Source organism: Gastrolobium bilobum, unplaced genomic scaffold (genome assembly GCF_033153095.1).
Source record: "Gastrolobium bilobum isolate Gb01-03AN ecotype WA unplaced genomic scaffold, APGP_CSIRO_Gbil_v1 utg40036, whole genome shotgun sequence".
Lineage (NCBI taxonomy): Eukaryota > Viridiplantae > Streptophyta > Magnoliopsida > Fabales > Fabaceae > Gastrolobium > Gastrolobium bilobum.
The window spans coordinates 1-17,646 of record NW_026899778.1 but is presented as its reverse complement, the minus strand read 5'-3'; the positions used below and the strand labels follow the sequence as shown (position 1 = coordinate 17,646).

The window sequence follows — 17,646 nt, the reverse complement described above, 5'->3', positions numbered from 1 at the left end:
AACTGAAAACAAAAGCCACCAAAGGAGCTTTATTTAAAAAAAAAAACAAACCCTAATTAACCCCGAAAAATGAAAACGTAGACAACAATCAGATTTCGATCTTTACTTTTATTACAGGTATTCGTTTGACAAATTTGGCAAATGTTTTATTTTCCTTTGATTTTGTTTTTGGTCAGTTTAAGGGTTTGGTGAGGATATGATCCATGGCACTTGTATCGCAGCTTCTAAGTCACTGTAAGAATTCTCTGCTTCTTTTGGTTTTAACTTTAAAGCTGATTTTTTTTTTTTTTTTTTTTTTTAAAGTTTTTTGGATGATAAAGTGTTGTAGTATAAGAATTTAATTATGGGTATCTCGCCTTTTTTAAAATAAAAAATAAAATTTTTGTTATCCTATGTTCGAATGTGTCTCGACCCAGAATAGTGCTAAGTGCAATGGGTGAAAAAGTGTTTTTTTTTTTTTGTGTGTGTGTGGAAGAAAATGCAAAGGGCTTGCAGGGATAATTTCAATGTTTGTAATTGTACCAGGATGTCTGAGTGAAGGAACAAAGGATAGTGAAAAGTTTTAGTTATTTTTTCCCCAATTTTCTGTTTATTTCTGATCTTATGATGACTGGATTTTTCTTTTGCAGGAGTTTCAGAGCACTTGTGTTGAGGAAGACATTGAATTTTCAAGTGAAATTTTCCTCCAAGTGTTCTCCTAAGCAGATAAGAATGGAAGGTAATCTTAATTGTAGCGCAAAGGAGTCTAGAGGTGCCTTGGTTGTCTTAGAAGGCTTGGATCGTTCTGGGAAGTCTTCTCAATGTAGCAGACTTGTCTCCTACTTGGAGGGACAGGGGATCTCTGCTGAATTATGGAGATTTCCTGATAGAACTACGAATGTTGGGCAATTGGTATCTGCCTATCTTAGTAACACATCACATTTGGATGATCATACTATTCATCTACTCTTCAGTGCTAATCGTTGGGAAAAGAGGTTTGTGAGCTTTTGTTTTTTTATTTTTGTTTAACAGATAATTAAAATCAGTTTCATTGTTATCTGTCATATGCAGCATTCTGGGTTTGTCTTAATGAAATTTATGTTCTGTGATCAAGCCTTAATTTCACTTGTAGTTTTCTGAAAACTTGTAGCTTGTGAGAGGATGGTTAGGGGCTTAGGTGGTTTAAATGTGGCAGTGGTTTACAAAAATAGCATGAGAAGAATAAAGCAAATTCTTGGTTCATGATATTGGAAGTTTGATATATGGCCAAGTCTAGCTGGAAAGTTGATTAAATCCTGTGATGAAGAACTCTTTGCCTTAATGAATTTAGAAGCCAAATAAATAACATCTTGTGATGTGGCACATGTGCTTTTTGGAGTCAGTTGCAAGCTGTGTTGCATCCTTGCTGGCTTAACTTATGATGCACATATTTTTCCTCTGAGGAAGCGAATTGCAACAAGCTTGTGATGTGGCTCCATTGACTTCACTAATATGGCTGTTATTACTTTGGTTATATCATGACTGATGTATATCCTGGAATGTTGTGCTTATTAGCTGATGTACCCTGGAGGTTTCATGGCACTCAAACCATTTGGATATTATTCCTAGTACTCGTTGATGACAAGCAAAATTCAAAGATTACTTTGTAATATCTTCAATCAAATTGTGTTGTCTTTGCAGGTCATTGATGGAATCAAAACTCAAAACTGGGACAACCCTCATTGTTGACCGTTATTCTTATTCTGGAGTGGCTTTCTCATCTGCCAAGGGAATTGATATTGAATGGTGTAAGGTAAAAGATTACAGTGGTTCTCTCTTTCTCTTTCTCTCTTTTAATTTTTCCTTTTGGCCAAAAAAAAATAGGGTTGTAACAGGAGGTCTTCCATTCTAGTACAGTTTAGACTTCACATGATTCGATATGTTCTGTCTCTGTTAGTGTAAAGTGAATTTTGCTTTTGCAGGCCCCAGAGATTGGGTTGCTGGCTCCAGATCTGGTAGCATACCTTGACATATCACCAGAGGTAGCAGCACTTATTGTCGTGTGGTCAATAAATGGTGCTTTGTTGGGTTATGTTTTAAAATACTATCTGAAAGCTGCTTTGTTTATCATATTCAGAACCACAGTTTTAGAAACAAACTTTCTTTTTCATTAGTTTTTTTTTCTTTCATGCAGGTAAGAAGTTTTTATTCTATAAAACCATGCTTATTTTCTAAGAAGTTTTTCTCGGCTTCCTTTTTCATTGGTTCATTCATGTAACCCTTTTTTGCTTATATATATTCCCTATGTATTCAATATATATCAGAAAGCTGCAGAGCGAGGAGGGTATGGAGGTGAGAGATATGAAAAGCTGGAGTTTCAGAAGAAAGTTGCTGAAAGTTACAAAGTTCTTCACGATGTCTCCTGGAAGGTAATTGGTTGTTTATATGGCCTTTCCTCTTAAAATTAACAGAATAACAGGATACTAATGCTTTGTTGTAGCTGTTAGTCTTGCAAAGTGGCAACATGATAGGATTATATACGTAGGTATATGTAAGGGGAGTTGTAGGGGATTATGCTCTACCAATGAGGTGGCATAACTAACTTTAGAATATTCTAGGAGTTTAAACTTAGTATAAGATGGGGAGGGTGAAAGGTGTGAAGGGGGATTGGAATTTGGGACTTCTTGGGCTGGGAAACCAGATTGGGAGAGAAATTTGGAGCCTCTCGAATTGCTCCAGAAAACCTTTTAGCTTTTCTTGTATTTTTTCCTTTCTTCCATAATTTCTGAAATTGTCTCTACAATTGTATTTTCCTTAGTTACTTTCAAAGTTTCAATCAATATATCAGAAAATCCAGTTCTTCTGGGCCATGCTTGGTGTTCTGTGTGCGCTTTTACTCTGATAATTTGCCAGATCCTATCACAACTCTTCCTTTTCGTTTCTATTAGCTCCATAAGTCTTGCATGTTGCCCTTTTTGTTATTTTAGTACATTGGGATTTCCATGCAAGGTTTAACTACTTGCTAAGCCTTTTCTTTCATTCATATTTTTGTTTTGTTCTTCCATTCTCTTTCCACTGGCTTGATGCAGGTTGTAGATGCATGCCAACCCATAGAAGACGTGGAGAAACAGTTGCAAGAGATAGTACTTGATTGTGTCACAGAATGCCGGAAGGGGAAGCCCCTTTCATCCTTGTGGTAGATATAGACTCGTACTCTTGAAAGAGTGTCATATATGAAAAAATATATAAGCCAGATAAATTCTGAACATTATAACCTGTTTATGCGCATTTGCTTCATTCTTACATATCACAATTACAAATTTATTTGCTAAGTACTTTTAAGATATCTGGTCCTTGAGAATTTGGAATATGCTCGAGTTGGAAGGAATGAAGAATTCCTGATTCAAATGTTATGCAGCAGCTTTTTGTAACCCTGATGAGGTCTAGGTTCTATATGCCTAAATTTCACTGAAATTGACTTACTTTGGGACTATGTTAAAAGTGTTTCATGCCTGTAGTAGTAGTTGGAAAATATTATGGGAAAAACTAAATTGATGCGAGGATTTAGTGTTCTAGATCCTAACCGTGATGTTGAATTTATTTATCTATCAAAATATTACCTCTGTTTATAAGCCTCGAGCCAATTTTGGGGTAACTTTTTCCTCGTTAATGTCAACATAGTCTGGCTTTAATATTATGAATGTTTAGCCTCATTTAATAAACTGAGTATTTTTTAGTTTCGGTTCGAGCTGGGCAAGGCTATCAAAGTAGCAAAGTTCTTTTCGGTAAATTTTTAATACAGCTGCATTCAAGAACTTGAATTTGAGACCATTGATTATGCTCGAAAACCCCCTACTAGTTGATTGATACACGCACTTGACGGTAATAATTCAAGTATTTGAACTATAATATTTATGGGATGAGTTTAGTAGAGCTTAACGACTTGAATTTTATTGAATATTTTTTGGTGGATGTCAATAGGTGTTTGATTTGTATCTCTCCATCTTTATTAGAAGTTATGACTCAAGATTCGTAGACCTAAAAATCGAAAGGTAAAAGACTAAGAGGATGTTTGGTTGAGGAGAAATTTTTTGAATACTAGGGAAATGTAATTGCTAGGAAAATGGTTGGAAAATGAGTTTGGTAGGAAAATGTAAAAAAAGTTGTTTGGTTGAAATTTTTTTTACCGGACAAATTAGGTAAGATAAGGGTATTACGGTCAGCTTTTTGGTTGTTTTTTACTTATTTAGCTGTCTAAGTCACAATACCACGTTCAAAGTGGAGAAATTGAATGGTAACTTTCTTTCCATTTTACACACAAATATTAAAGTCTAGGGAAATGTGTTTCCTATCAAAATTTTGTAGTATTGTGAACCAAACATGGAAAACAAAGAAACCATATCTATGATGCCTAGGTATCTCCTAAAAAACCCTCAACCAAACACCACCTAAAAGGAATATAATATTTAAAGAAGGGAAAATATACTTTATGTTGTAGGAAAGTGTTTTTTTTCCTATTATATATACATCGATTTTAATATTATTATTTTTACAAATACAAGTGGATAGATTTCACACATAATTGTCTTCATAGCATAAGAAATTTTTTCTCCTATTACATGAGATTAATAAAAGAAAAAGTAAAAACCAACCATAGGAACTGCAGAGAGAAAACGTGTGTAGGTGTAGTGTAGGGAATAGACTAATAGAGCGAACATCCTTTTGAAATAAGGTCTGTTCAAAGACCTTGTAAAAGGAGCGGAAACGAAACTATACGCTGTTTGTCCTTACTAAGCGGTTGAATGAATGAATCCCCGGAGAAAGCACTCCACTACTTGAATCTTTGTGAACAGCTACCATAGGAGTCTAGGAGAGATGGTTGACTTTATGGAATTAAAATCGTTCGGTTTGCCTAGAGGCTTAAAGCTTGAAGGATACAGTGAATAGCACTTGCAAGAGTAGTAGTGATGAAAGTGAGTTAATGGGTTGGTCAAATTTTGGGCTCTACATGGAACGTCTCTAGACCAATAACTTTTGGATAATCTTATTGAATATTTTAAGGAAAACAAATATTCTTTTGAATGACACAAACTTGTGTCATTTTAGGTGTTTTAAACAAAGTATGACCGGTCGTGCTTTGTGTAAAACTGAAAAGTTACTTTTTTTTCTCTCTTCAGTCACATCGCTGACGTGTAAAGTGAAAAAAAATAACTTTTCAGAATTACACAGAGTGCAACCGGTCGTACTCTGTGTAAATCACTAAATGGACATAACTTGTGTCTTTTGAATGACACACACTAAACCCATATTTTAATTGAGCTAATTTTGCGGTATTGTATTTTGCAATTTTGACACAAATGGATGAGTCGTATTCGTGTAGTGTTGATATTTGAAATGAATATAACTACACTTATTCTGAATACAATGTAAATAAAGATTCGTGTCGAATATAATATTTGACATGACATGAACATAATAGGCTTATTTTGTAGGGTGACAAGATACAAATAATTTATTAACTTCAAATTTATATGTTCTTAACAATGACATGACCCATTAATTATGCGAATTAATAATACAATACAAATAACCAATAACATAACATGAATAATTCCCTGATTAAAAATGTAATTAATAACAAAAGTGTGGGTAAATGTCGTGTTAGTAGATTGCACACAACACAATATAAATTGTTTTTGTGTCATTTTTGTACACACAAACACTAGACAAATTAGAATGCGGGTCAACTGAGTATGAAACTACCATGTCATGTCAGTGGGTTGAGTAGTGAATTGTCACCCCTAACCATACTCAAAATAATGAGTGCGTTATAAATTTTAGATATTATGGCAATTATGCGTAACTAAGTTATAAATTTTTCCAATATATATTTGTAATATTTCAAGAAAATAATAATAAATTAGTAGTAGTAATAATAATAATAATGTATATATATATAGTGTCCGGATCCTTTGACACCAGTGTCAAATTTTGAAATTTGACACCAAATCCTAACCGTTGATTTTCGCCTATTAACGGTTATATTTGATTGTGAATCAAACTTATTAATTAATTATTAATTTCTAATAAATGATAACCGTTGATTGGCAAAAATCAACGGTTAGGATTTGATGTCAAATTTCAAGATTTGACACCTTATCTGATAGTCGTTAGATCAAAAGAGATCAATCATGTCACATGCTTACAAATCAGAGTCATTGATTTTTTTTTAATCTAATGACTCTCAGATGATGTGTCAAATGGTGTCAAATTTGACACTGGTGTCAAAGTATCCTACCTCATATATATATATATATATATATATATATATATATATATATATTAGGATTAGATGATAATTGTGATTATTTGAATTATGTTATAAACTAAAGAAATAAAGGGAGAGGGATGAGGGAGTGACATATTACAAGACTAAGTCAGAGAGAAGACAGAAGAGATAGGTAGAATATTGATTCTCATTCCATTTAAAATCCAATGTCTATACATAAGATTACAACTATGAATGAGGGAGTAATGCTCCATTAGTATGGTGGCTATGAAATCATAATGAGAAATAATTGCACCGTTACTGCCAACGGTAACGTCATCCATATTTTATAACACTCCCCCTTGGATGACTATATACTAGGAATATGCCTCGTTAAAATCTTGCTAAGAAAAATTCAATGGGATAAAAACTTTAACGAAGGAAAAAGAGTACAATATTCATAGTTAACGTACCCCCTTTCATATGTAATATAGACTGCCTCATTAAAAGCCTTTTCAAGAAAAATCCAGTGATATAAAAACTTGATAAAGAAAAAAAAAAGTGCAACATATATTTTACTCCCTTTGATTATAACATCATTTAATGTCTCTGAGCCTCATATATCAGCTTCTCAAAACTTGAGTTAAGCGATGTCTGCCAAATTATCTCTTGAGTAAATTTGTTGAACTCCATGAAATAGTTGTGCTTCCACTAATCAAAATCTTGTTTGGGATCTGCCTTTGTGTGGTTCAGATAAATAACCTGCATTATTATTATTCTAGTATCTTCGTGTTGGAGAAGAGTTAGATCCTGCTAATAGACTCACAAACAAGAAAAAAAATGTGAGGATATAAGGAAAAAAGATGTGGGGTTAGAAAGTTGAACATCCACTTTATTAATATTTTCATAGCTCCCTTTTGGATGTTCACCCTTAATTATATGCTAATAGAATGCCTCATTAAAAATCTTCCCAAGAAAAATTCAATGGGATAAAAACTTAGTGAAGGAAAAAAGAATGCATTTCTTATAACTCTCCATCTGAATTGTAGTTATTATATGAATACATATCATCATAATATCTCCCCCTTAACTGAGCCATGTAATTAATCTTCTTTATCATGCTATATATTATGCCCAGATTGAATTGAGATATGGCATTTCATGACCGAGAAATTTTAGATTATTTTTCATGGGGTTAAAATAGATAATTTATTTATTTCAAGCGATCTTATAACCATTAGGGTACTAAATGGATTTGCTTTATCCATGTAAAATCTCTTTAAATAATAAGTCAATTGATAGATAAATTTTTCATTAAGGTGATTATACCACACACGTCTTTATTTCTTTAATCCATTTAATGATATTTGAAGTTTCATTCAACGAATTTCCCAGGAATTTTTATATGCTTCAAGCATTTTGTATCTTTCTAGTATTTTCATATAAATTTCACTATCGAATGATTAAGCCAAATAAATAGGCTATAATAACATCTATTAGATGCATGTCAACCTTTTCATGTACTTGCCATATTATTAAAATATCTGAAGGTAATCGCATCACCACAAGAGAATATATTTTCATATAATAGATGTTCGACTTTTGAAAAATTCTTGTGCTACAACAACTTCATTATAATTCTTGTGCTATATAAAATTTGGTATATGTAATCCTAATGCTAAAAGTACCTAGGGATTCGGATTACATATACCAAATTTTATATAAATATAACCTAAGAGTACAATATCTAGGGATTATGATTACATATACCAAATTTCATATAAATATAACCTATGACTCTCTAGGGATTAGGATTACCTGGTTTTTGTATTTGCTAACTTCTAGAAGAAAAGCGATTTGGAAAGAGAAGCCGGTTGGTAGCCAAATAAAATAATAATAATAAAATAAAAATAAAAAGAAATTTGAAAGAAGAAAGAGTAGAAGAGGAGAAGAAGAGAATGAGAGAAATGTTGAGGATTGGAAATGATTTGGTTTGGTTGAGCTAGACAGGGGATTCATACAATTATTTCATTTCTCTTCTTAATTTTCTTATGGCTCAGAATATCGCTGATTCATAACTGACTCAAGACTAACTCATTATATCTAATCAAATTAAGTTTGCTGACTTATCCTAATCCAATCATATTACCAATCAAATAACATTAATGCATAAATGACCAATGAATTAATAATTTAAATAATCACAATTTATAATCTTTTTTTTTATAACTGATCCTAATTACCTCTTTGAGGCGAATCAGAACCCCCCGGTATCCCCACGGGTTCGACTCTTTGAGCCGCCTATGGGACTAATCCAGAGTTCGGGTGCGAGTCCAAGGATTACGGTACTTATGCCCCTCCCCATATGGTGTTGGTGGGATTTGAACACAATTTATAATCTAATCCTAATATATATATATATATATATATATATATATATATACATTATTATTATTAATACTAATTTATAATTTATTATTGTTAGTATAATTACAATTATTTTCCTGGGCTATTACATTCTACCCTTCTTAAAATAAGTTTCGTCCTCGAAACTTAAAAGTTTGAGCCTTCTTAAATAAAAATAAGCATGCGTACAAAAGTCATGCATAACCAAGCAAGCAAGACAACATAAGATACTATAAATTTAAGACACTGTAACTTCTATATATTTCTCATTTTTCTATATCATTGTTCATTTGCTAGAGAAATTTAACTAATTTAAAGGCAAGTCTAAAAATCTTAAAGAAAGCTACTTATCATTTTTCCAACAAATAAATTATAAAAGATAACACATAAGCAGTTGCTAGCACATAATTTACAAGATCAATACTTCAAAATTAAAGCACATTTAACAGATAATAAGAATCCCTTTTACTACTCAACTCCCACGATTTTATTTATTTATCTTATTATCTAATTTTTTATGTACTTATTTATTTTTTTAACTATGGAAATTTTGATCCCTCGAGTCAGTATCAAAAGACAATCCAAGCCGAGCCAAGGGCTCTGATACCAATTTGTAACACCTCCAAATTTCTAACAATTTTAACAATAATAAGATATTCCTATAATAGAGAAATTGTCAAAATAAAATTCAATTATTCAACAAGATTACATAAATATTGCGGAAGCTAAATTAAAATATATTTGGGAAAATGTTACCGTTGCACCTGTAACAAGAACAAGTGCAAGGCTAACTAAAACATAATCTTATTCCAAAATATATTCGATGTAAACATTTAAAATTTTAAAATGTAAATTCAGGATCTAAAATATATCTCATACATTTATAAATCATAAGTCTAGTTTGAAAAGTCTGAGATGTTATCTTCACTGCTCACTGCTAGCCCCAAACTTTGCAACCTGCTTCACTGAAACTCTGCTCTCCGGAAGGATCATTGCAGCACAAAAATACAAACACAAACAATCAGCAAAACTGATAATCCTAATCAAAACATAATTTATATAACTCAAATATAATAATCACATAATAATTGAATCAAATGTCAATTTCAATATTCATTATATATTCACATCGAATCAGATATTATTCATTATTTTTATTAAGTTTATTTAGTGGGAAGAGAACCATGGTAGACCCAGAAAACCTTGTTGCTAGTTAACCTCGCGACCCAAAAAACCCTGTTGCCAGCCACATATAATCAAAATTGGCCATATCAAAATATCAAATCCTAATGTGTGCACCTCTTTCCAAAGTTGCTACTAGTACCCCAGGAAACTCTGTTGCCAGATACCACTTTGGGAAGAACGAAAATATCATTGTCACATCATGTAATATCAAAGGCATAATGCCCAAAAGTTGTGTTCATCACTTTAGGAGGTACCATCCCAAAGCTATGCTCCCATTAATTACACATAATTTCAAATCATAATTTCACATATTATCACAATCATAAATCTCATTGTATCAAAATCATAAATCTTATGGTATCATAATTCTCATAGTATTATAAATCTCATTGTCATAAATCTCATATTATCATAATTCTCATAGTATCATAAATTTCAAATTGTCATAAATCCAAAATCTCATATTGTCACAATCATGATAGTTAAAATCAGGATTTTAACTAAAATCGAAAGGAGGATAAAAAATCATAAAACGTAACATCCTAACGTGAAAAAATCGTAAAAGTGCAGATTTAAATCGGGATTTTAACTACCATGGTCAGAATCATAATTCTCATATTGGGAAATAATCATTTATTCCAAAATAAAAGTATTTCTGTTTATATATATATATATATATATATATATATATATATATATATATATATATGAGAATTGTGATAATATGAGATTTATGATTTATGACAATATGAAATTTATGATACTATGAGAGTTATGATACCATGAGATTTATGATTTTGATACTATGAGATTTATGATTGTCATAATATGTGAAATTATGATTTAAAATTATGTGTGATTAATTAATTAGTGGAAGGATAGCTTTGGTTGATACCTCACAAAGTGAAGAGCACAACGTTTGGGCTTTATGCCTTTGATATTACATGATGTGACAATGATGTTTCCGTTCTTCCCAAAGTGGTATCTGACAACAAGATTTTCTGGGATACTGGTAGCAACTTTGGGAAGATGTGTGCATACTAGGATTTGATATTTTGATATGACCAATTTTGATTATAAATGACTGGCAACAGGGTTTTTCGGGTATACCATAGTTCTCTTCTCACTAAATAAATTTAATAAAGATAAAGAATAATATCTGATTCGATGTGAATATATATAATGAATATTGAAATTGACATTTGATTCAATTATTATGTAATTATTATATTTGAGTTATATAAATTGTGTTTTGTTTAGGATTACTAGTTTTGCTGATTGTTAGTGTTTGTGTTTTTGTGCTGTAATGATCCTTCGGGTGAGCAGAGTTTCAATGAAGCAAGTTGCAAAGTTTGGGGCTAGCAGCGAGAAGTGAGGATAACATCTCAGACTTTTCAAACTAGACTTTGAATTTATAAATGTATGAGATATGTTTTAGATTTTGAGTTTACATTTTAAAATTTTAAATGTTTACATCGAATATATTTTGGAATAAGATTATGTTTTACTTATCCTTGCACTTGTCCCTATTACAGGTGCATTAGTAACATTTCTCCAAATTGATTTTAATTTAGCTTCCGCGTTATTTATGTAATCTTATTAATTAATTAAATGTTATTTTGACAATTTCTCTATTATGGAAATATTTTATTATTGTTGAAATTGTTAGAAATTTGAGAGTGTTATAATATTTTAAAATAAATTATAACTGTTAGATTGACAGAAATCAACAGTTAAAATTTGATGGTAAAAATGTTATCAAAAAAAAAATTGATGCTAAGAGGTTGTAAAACTTTTAAGTTGTAAGTACATCTTCCCTAAATAATTATTAAAAAGTTGTAAGTACATCTACTGGTGGGGGTTTGAGTAGTTGGTATTAAATTATGAGAAAAAGTATCTAATGTTACTTTAGATAGTTTTGTCTAATGTTCGCCGAAACGACGTCGTTTTGAGGTTGAAAATTAAAAAAATTAGAATGATAAAGACTATTATAACCCTGAAATAAATTAAAATTACAAATACGCCAGGATTTCCGCCCCAAAACGACGTCGTTTCGACGAACATTAGATAAAATTGTTTAAAATAACTTTAGAAAAAACGAACCCTTAAATTATATATTCAATTCTTATCATTATATCCAAAAAAAAATATAACGGAAAATGTAACCTATCCTAGATTTTGACGCGAAAATACATTAAATTTGCTTTCTAAAACTCAAATGATTCCAAATAGTTAAACGTGTGGGCTGGGTTTTGGAACGAAATAGATCTTAAACATTTCTAATTCAAGCTATCCACGTGAGGTTACCCAAATGGTAAGTAATCTTAAACTTAGGTGGTGTTTGGATGGGATTTTTTCAAGTCAAAAGATAGTTTTTTTTTCTGAAAAAAAGAACTTCTGGCATTTTTATGATATTTGGATGGTGGCTTCAAAAAAAAGCAAAAGCCAAAAAAAAAGCAAAAGCCAAAAAAAAAGCTAAAAAATGTGACTTCTTGGAAAAGGAGAAGTCAAAAGCCATCGACAAAATTGCTGGACTCATTTTACCCCACTCATTCAAGAACAAACTTCAATTCTCACTCAGAAGCCGAAAAAGATTGAACCACGCCACCGACGACAGCCAAGGATCGCAGACTCCAGCGACAACCACAACTTCCGCCATGAAACATACATGAGCTCGACGACGAGCAACGCTTTGGTCTCTCAGTCCCTCAAGCGGAAACCACGTCTGCGTCGGGTTTCAACAGGACGAGGGTTCGGATTATCGAGTGGTGGTGTTGATGATACTCATGTGGAGGAGAAATTAGGGCATTTGGGGTTGAGGGAATTGATTGATACCAAGGATTCCACCTGGTGTCGGCTTCTTCATCGGACCATCAATGCATCGTTCTCTTCTTTTATTTTTTATTTTGTTTTATTAAAATTTTAAAAATAAAAATTGAATCTTTATGAATAAGTGTTGTTTTGTGTTGTTGTTGTTGTTGAGACTGGGCAATGTGTATGATTGGAGACCTTCTTGCTGGAAAGATTGTGGCTTTGAAGAAGGTTAGAATCTGATAATGTGCAGCAAAGTGTGAAGTTCATGGCAAGATAGAAAACGAAGGAGACGGTGGAAATGGCAGCTGAAGCGAAAAAAGAAAGAAAAGAAAGGGGCATAACAGTCATTTACATTTAAAAGTTGCTTTTTATTTTAACATCCAAATAACATTTTTACTTAAAAGCACTTTTTAAATATTGTATCCAAACGCAAAATAATTTTAACTTTTAAAAAAAAGTTCTTTTAAAATAAGTAATTTATAAAAAGTCCTTTTTTTCAAAAGCACATCCAAACGGGCCCTTAGCAATTGAAGATTTGTGACATATTAAGGGTTTCAGTTGACGAAAAAGCAAGCCATTAGGTTAGCTTAATGGTGAGGAGTGTGGGTAATTATGTAATAGATTGTGTGTTCAATTTTTTAGTATATCCAAAAAAAAAACAAAAAAAATTAACGAAAAAGCACTTACAAGAAAGCGACTTTAGTATTCAACGATCATTTATCTCTCCCACAAATGATGTAAGGAAACTTGTAACACTAGAAAATAAAAAAAAATGTATGATGTGGGGCAAAAATAAAATATTTAATTACAAGTATTATTAAAATTAATAGGAAATATAATTTGTTTTGTCCTTGAGACAGAGATGTCCAGCCCAATAGACTGGTATGTTTCTCTTGGATCTAGTGCCCTCTCCAAGGTATCTATGAATGAGATACCCTTGAGTCAAGCAGATCACTGTGCACAGAATACCATAACGGCGTTAGCCAATGGGGTGTGTGCGTGCGCACAGTGACAATATAACAGTAAGAGAGAGAGAGCGTAACATACCTTTAGGGTTTACCTTGTACTTATAGAGGTTACCTGTGGGTAGCGTGGATGGACTTTTAGTGCCTCTGGTAAGGGCCCATGCCTACTTGCTATGTTGTCGTATTAGGATTAGTATCCTTGATGAATATCTATCCATTATTAATATTGATTCATATCTTGGATTGTCCCTTGTTAGGCTTACCACTTGATGGGCCCCCTTATATGGGTCCATAACAATTGCCCCTCAGTCCGGCTACCTGGGAATCCGGGTAGTCGGGGTGAACTTATGTGTGCATCTCTTCAGGTGTTTGCCCCTGAATGTGTTTGCGCTTTTGCAAACTTTACATGCTCCTCATATCCTGGAACTTTTTTCACGCGGGGTGTCTCTTGCCCCCTTATGTCGATGGGTTGAGCATCAACCCGGTGAGATATTTCTCATACCCCTCTTTCTGGGTTGGGTATAATCTTAAGCTGCCGAGATCCAACGGTCGCGTTGTCCCTCAATGTCAGCGTTTATGTTTATTCCGAGTTCCTGGCTTACGCCAGGGGCGATTTTCCTTCATTTCATATCTTTACAGGTTGAGCATCAACCATGTTCCTACTTCAGGTTAGGGATACGCTTAAGTTGTTGGAATCCAACTGGCGGGTTGCCCTCAAGAGTTATACCTTTACTCGGAGTATGTCTTTATGCCTGTTTACTTGGTCGACGGGTTGTGCATGAACCCGACGAGGCATTTGTGTAGTAACCGGGTAACAACAGCACTTTAGTAGTCGTGAGTCGACTATCGAGTTGCCCCTAGCGTCAGTGTTTAACCCGGTTGACGGTTGCATATATATATATGTCCTGTCTTATATGTTGGTTTATGAATTGTACTCATTTCATTCTTCCACGTGGTACAACCCACATGCTTTAGCGTGTTGTAGCCGTTCTATGCCGTTGTTGCATTTCGTGCGCATTTATTGCAGCATCGTTTCAGTTGTCTAATCATTGTTTTTTGAAGTGAATTGGCAGTAATGCCCCTGCCCATGGGCTGTCTCCGTGTTGTGGTTTCCGCGCATGATAATTGCGGTTTCCTCCCACGATTGTGGCAATTATGATTCGAGGAGCGGAAATACCTAAATAACCTTGATCTTTGCTATTCACAGCCCCAATGGTCACTGGTCATGGCTATATAAGCCTCTATTTCCCCTTACATTCGTTCGTTTCCCTTCTGAGCATTGTGCATCAACCTCATTTCGCTTAATCTCAGCATTTCAATCTAAGTCTTTCATCTTTCTTTCAACAAGTATTTCACACATCTTTACTCTTTTGTTGCTTCTATTTTATGGTTCTGCATTTGAACATTTGTTTGCCAGTATGCTTTTTAAATTTGAAGTTGCATATTTGCTTTCGTCGATTTTCTGTTATTTCTCCAGAACCTATGAAAAACGTCCATAGTTTGCATCCTCCAGAACTTGTGTGTTCCTTTCTGTCGTTTTGGTGTTTATCACCTTGCCTTCCTCCTTCTCCTCCCTTTGCTATTTGACATTTAGCATTTTTCAGTTTTTTGACCAAATAAGGGGGAAAAACTCTCATTCTTCAGCTCTGTGTTTTAAAGGGAAGAGGGAGGAAGATCCTGATTTTTTCAAAAAAATTCCTTCCGGTGCTCGTTTTTGGCTTTGGGGGATTCCTAGGACTGAAGAAGAAGAACAGGAAGCTATGCTTCGAGGTTGCCGTGGTGGTAGATCTCGGAGAGTGTCCGGGATGTCCAATAGAGGGTTGGGGCATCCCCGGGGTAGAAAGTCGTCACGCTAGGTTAGGGATCATCATAACGAAAACAGGCGTGCTTCACAACCATTTCCCCAACCTGGAGTTAGGCCTTCTAGCCGACCTACGAATCCTCCGAGATCTCTTTTCAACGCTCAAGCTTTCCCACACTCTTCCTCTTTCCCAAGGAGTGGCTCGTGTTACTCTTGCGTTTACTTGAGTTTAAAACTTGTCGAGCAAGGTTGCGACTCTTTGGCCAAGTCTACGTTGGCTACTTGCCAGCATGGAGATAAACCGACTTCTGCATCAGGAGGAGAAAATGATCCTATTATGATTTCCGATTTGTCGTCATCATCATCATCTAGTGATTCTTTTTATGGCCTTTGTGATTCAGGTATTCTTATTCTTTCCTGATTTTTGCCTTTCCTTGTTTTTAGGTTTTATGGCATCTTTCGCTCAAGAAGCTGTAGATGAGTCAGGTTCTGCTGAGTCGTGTTCTGAGTCTCCTCCTACTTCTCTTGTGTCCCAGTTTTCGTGAGTGGCCTATGAGGTCTTAAACACCACATCCGAGATGAGTTCGGATGATGTGGCAGGTCTTCCCGTTGGGCAGTTAGAGAATTACGACATAGTTCTACCCCGGGGAGATGAGCCGGTTTGTTCTGGAGGAGCAGAAGATAACCCTTCTTTCTTTTTCTTTTACCGTGATGTTATTAGCCAGCTGGGTATTCGGTTTCCTTTGACCACCCAACTTCATCCCAACAGCTGGGGTTTTGTTAAGGCATTTGAGCGTTTTTGTGCTTACCTTGCTCTCCCCCCTTCTGTCTCCGTCTTTTTTTTCTCATTTCCAAGTTGTTTCCTGTCGAACTGGTCGTGAACCACCCGAACGAAAAGGTTGGGTTACCGAGAACTTTAAAGGCCAGTTCTTTAAAGTTTCTGTCCATCCTGACAAAAGGTATGGTTTCTCCATAACCGAGGTGCCAAGGATGTGGAGGGAAAGTTTCCTCTGTGTTGGTCATCTGACCATTTTCAATTTCCTCCTTCGAGTTATCGTTTTAATGAGTCAGAATTAAACCCCGCTGACATCAACATTGCCATTGCCATTAGTTCATATTCGCAATCACGCAAACTTGCTAGTGTCACCTCTCTGATTTATAAGTCGCAAGAGGAGCTTGATGCAGAATTAAGTATATGTGCCTTTACATTTGTGGCTTTTTGTCACTACATTTTATGACTGTGGTTTCCACGTTGCTTTGCAGTTTCCAAAATGGCCGACCAACAACAAAATAAGCAGCAAGGCCAAAAAGATGACCAACCCAACTGGCTGTCGATTTTAAACTGGGGCGCTAAGGGAGTGGCTGGCGATTCCTCGGGCAGAAAGAGAAAGGCTCCCGAAGACAAGGCCAAAAAGACCACTGTCGTTAGCACCGAGAAGAATAAAAGGGTTCCTGGCGATAGGGCCAAGGGGAACCCAGATAAGGGTATCCCGACCTCTACCCAGGCTGTGCTGACTTCCAGTATGCCCCCACCACCGTCCGGCGTTTCCAAGCATGCTTTGTGGAAATCCAGCATTACCGATGTCTTCGGGAAGCTATTTGTCCCACCGAGATTTTCTTCAACTCTTCTCCTTTTACCTCCACACAGATAAGGGAGTTGGAGGACATGGAGCTTGGCTGCATGAAGATGTCGACCATGGTTAGGCCGCTGCTCTCTTTGAAGAACGATTACCTTCACACCCTTAACGAACTGAATACGTGTCAGGGTGAAAAAACTAAGGCCATTGCTGATTTGTCCCTGGTGAAGGAGGAAAAGGACCAGGCAACTCTGACGTTAGCGAAGACAAAAGAGAACTTCACCAACCTGCAACATGAGCATAATGAACTGCAAGCCGTACATGCATTCAACGACAAATCGCTTAGCGATTTCAAGATCATGTATGAGAAAGCTGAAGTAGAGTTGAAGGAAGCCAGATCTACTGCAGAAAACTACCGAGTTGAACTTGAAAAATCTGTAGTGGGCTCCTTCAACAACGCTTTAAGTTGGCTGAAAGTTGTCAAGCTGGAATTGGCCTTTACTACCACCGGAATACATCCCAGAGCATACGTCAGCCAAGTCGCGATTGTTGGCCCTCCCCCCGAATCTCCCCCTTGTGATTCTTTGACTCGGACAGAATGCATGGAGGAAATCATGGTTGAAGTGGGTGAAGAGGTCAACACCCATCCTGATACTCCTGCTGCCTGAAGGT

General features: G+C 35.0%; 1 protein-coding gene across 2 annotated transcripts; it reads left to right on the top strand.

Moving 5' to 3' along the window:
* Positions 1–54: 54 nt before the first annotated feature.
* LOC133293399 (thymidylate kinase) lies at positions 55–3,540 on the top strand. Of its 2 annotated transcripts, none has more exons than XM_061491969.1 (6): positions 55–117; positions 630–974; positions 1,660–1,771; positions 1,941–2,000; positions 2,283–2,387; positions 3,048–3,540. In XM_061491969.1, exons 2-6 carry the CDS (start codon positions 712–714, stop codon positions 3,156–3,158), a joined length of 651 nt encoding a protein of 216 aa, XP_061347953.1. In that variant the 5' UTR covers positions 55–117; positions 630–711; the 3' UTR covers positions 3,159–3,540. The 2 variants fall into 2 exon arrangements, with proteins under 2 accessions (XP_061347953.1, XP_061347952.1); XM_061491968.1 differs by having other exon boundaries at positions 69–234.
* Positions 3,541–17,646: the final 14,106 nt, after the last annotated feature.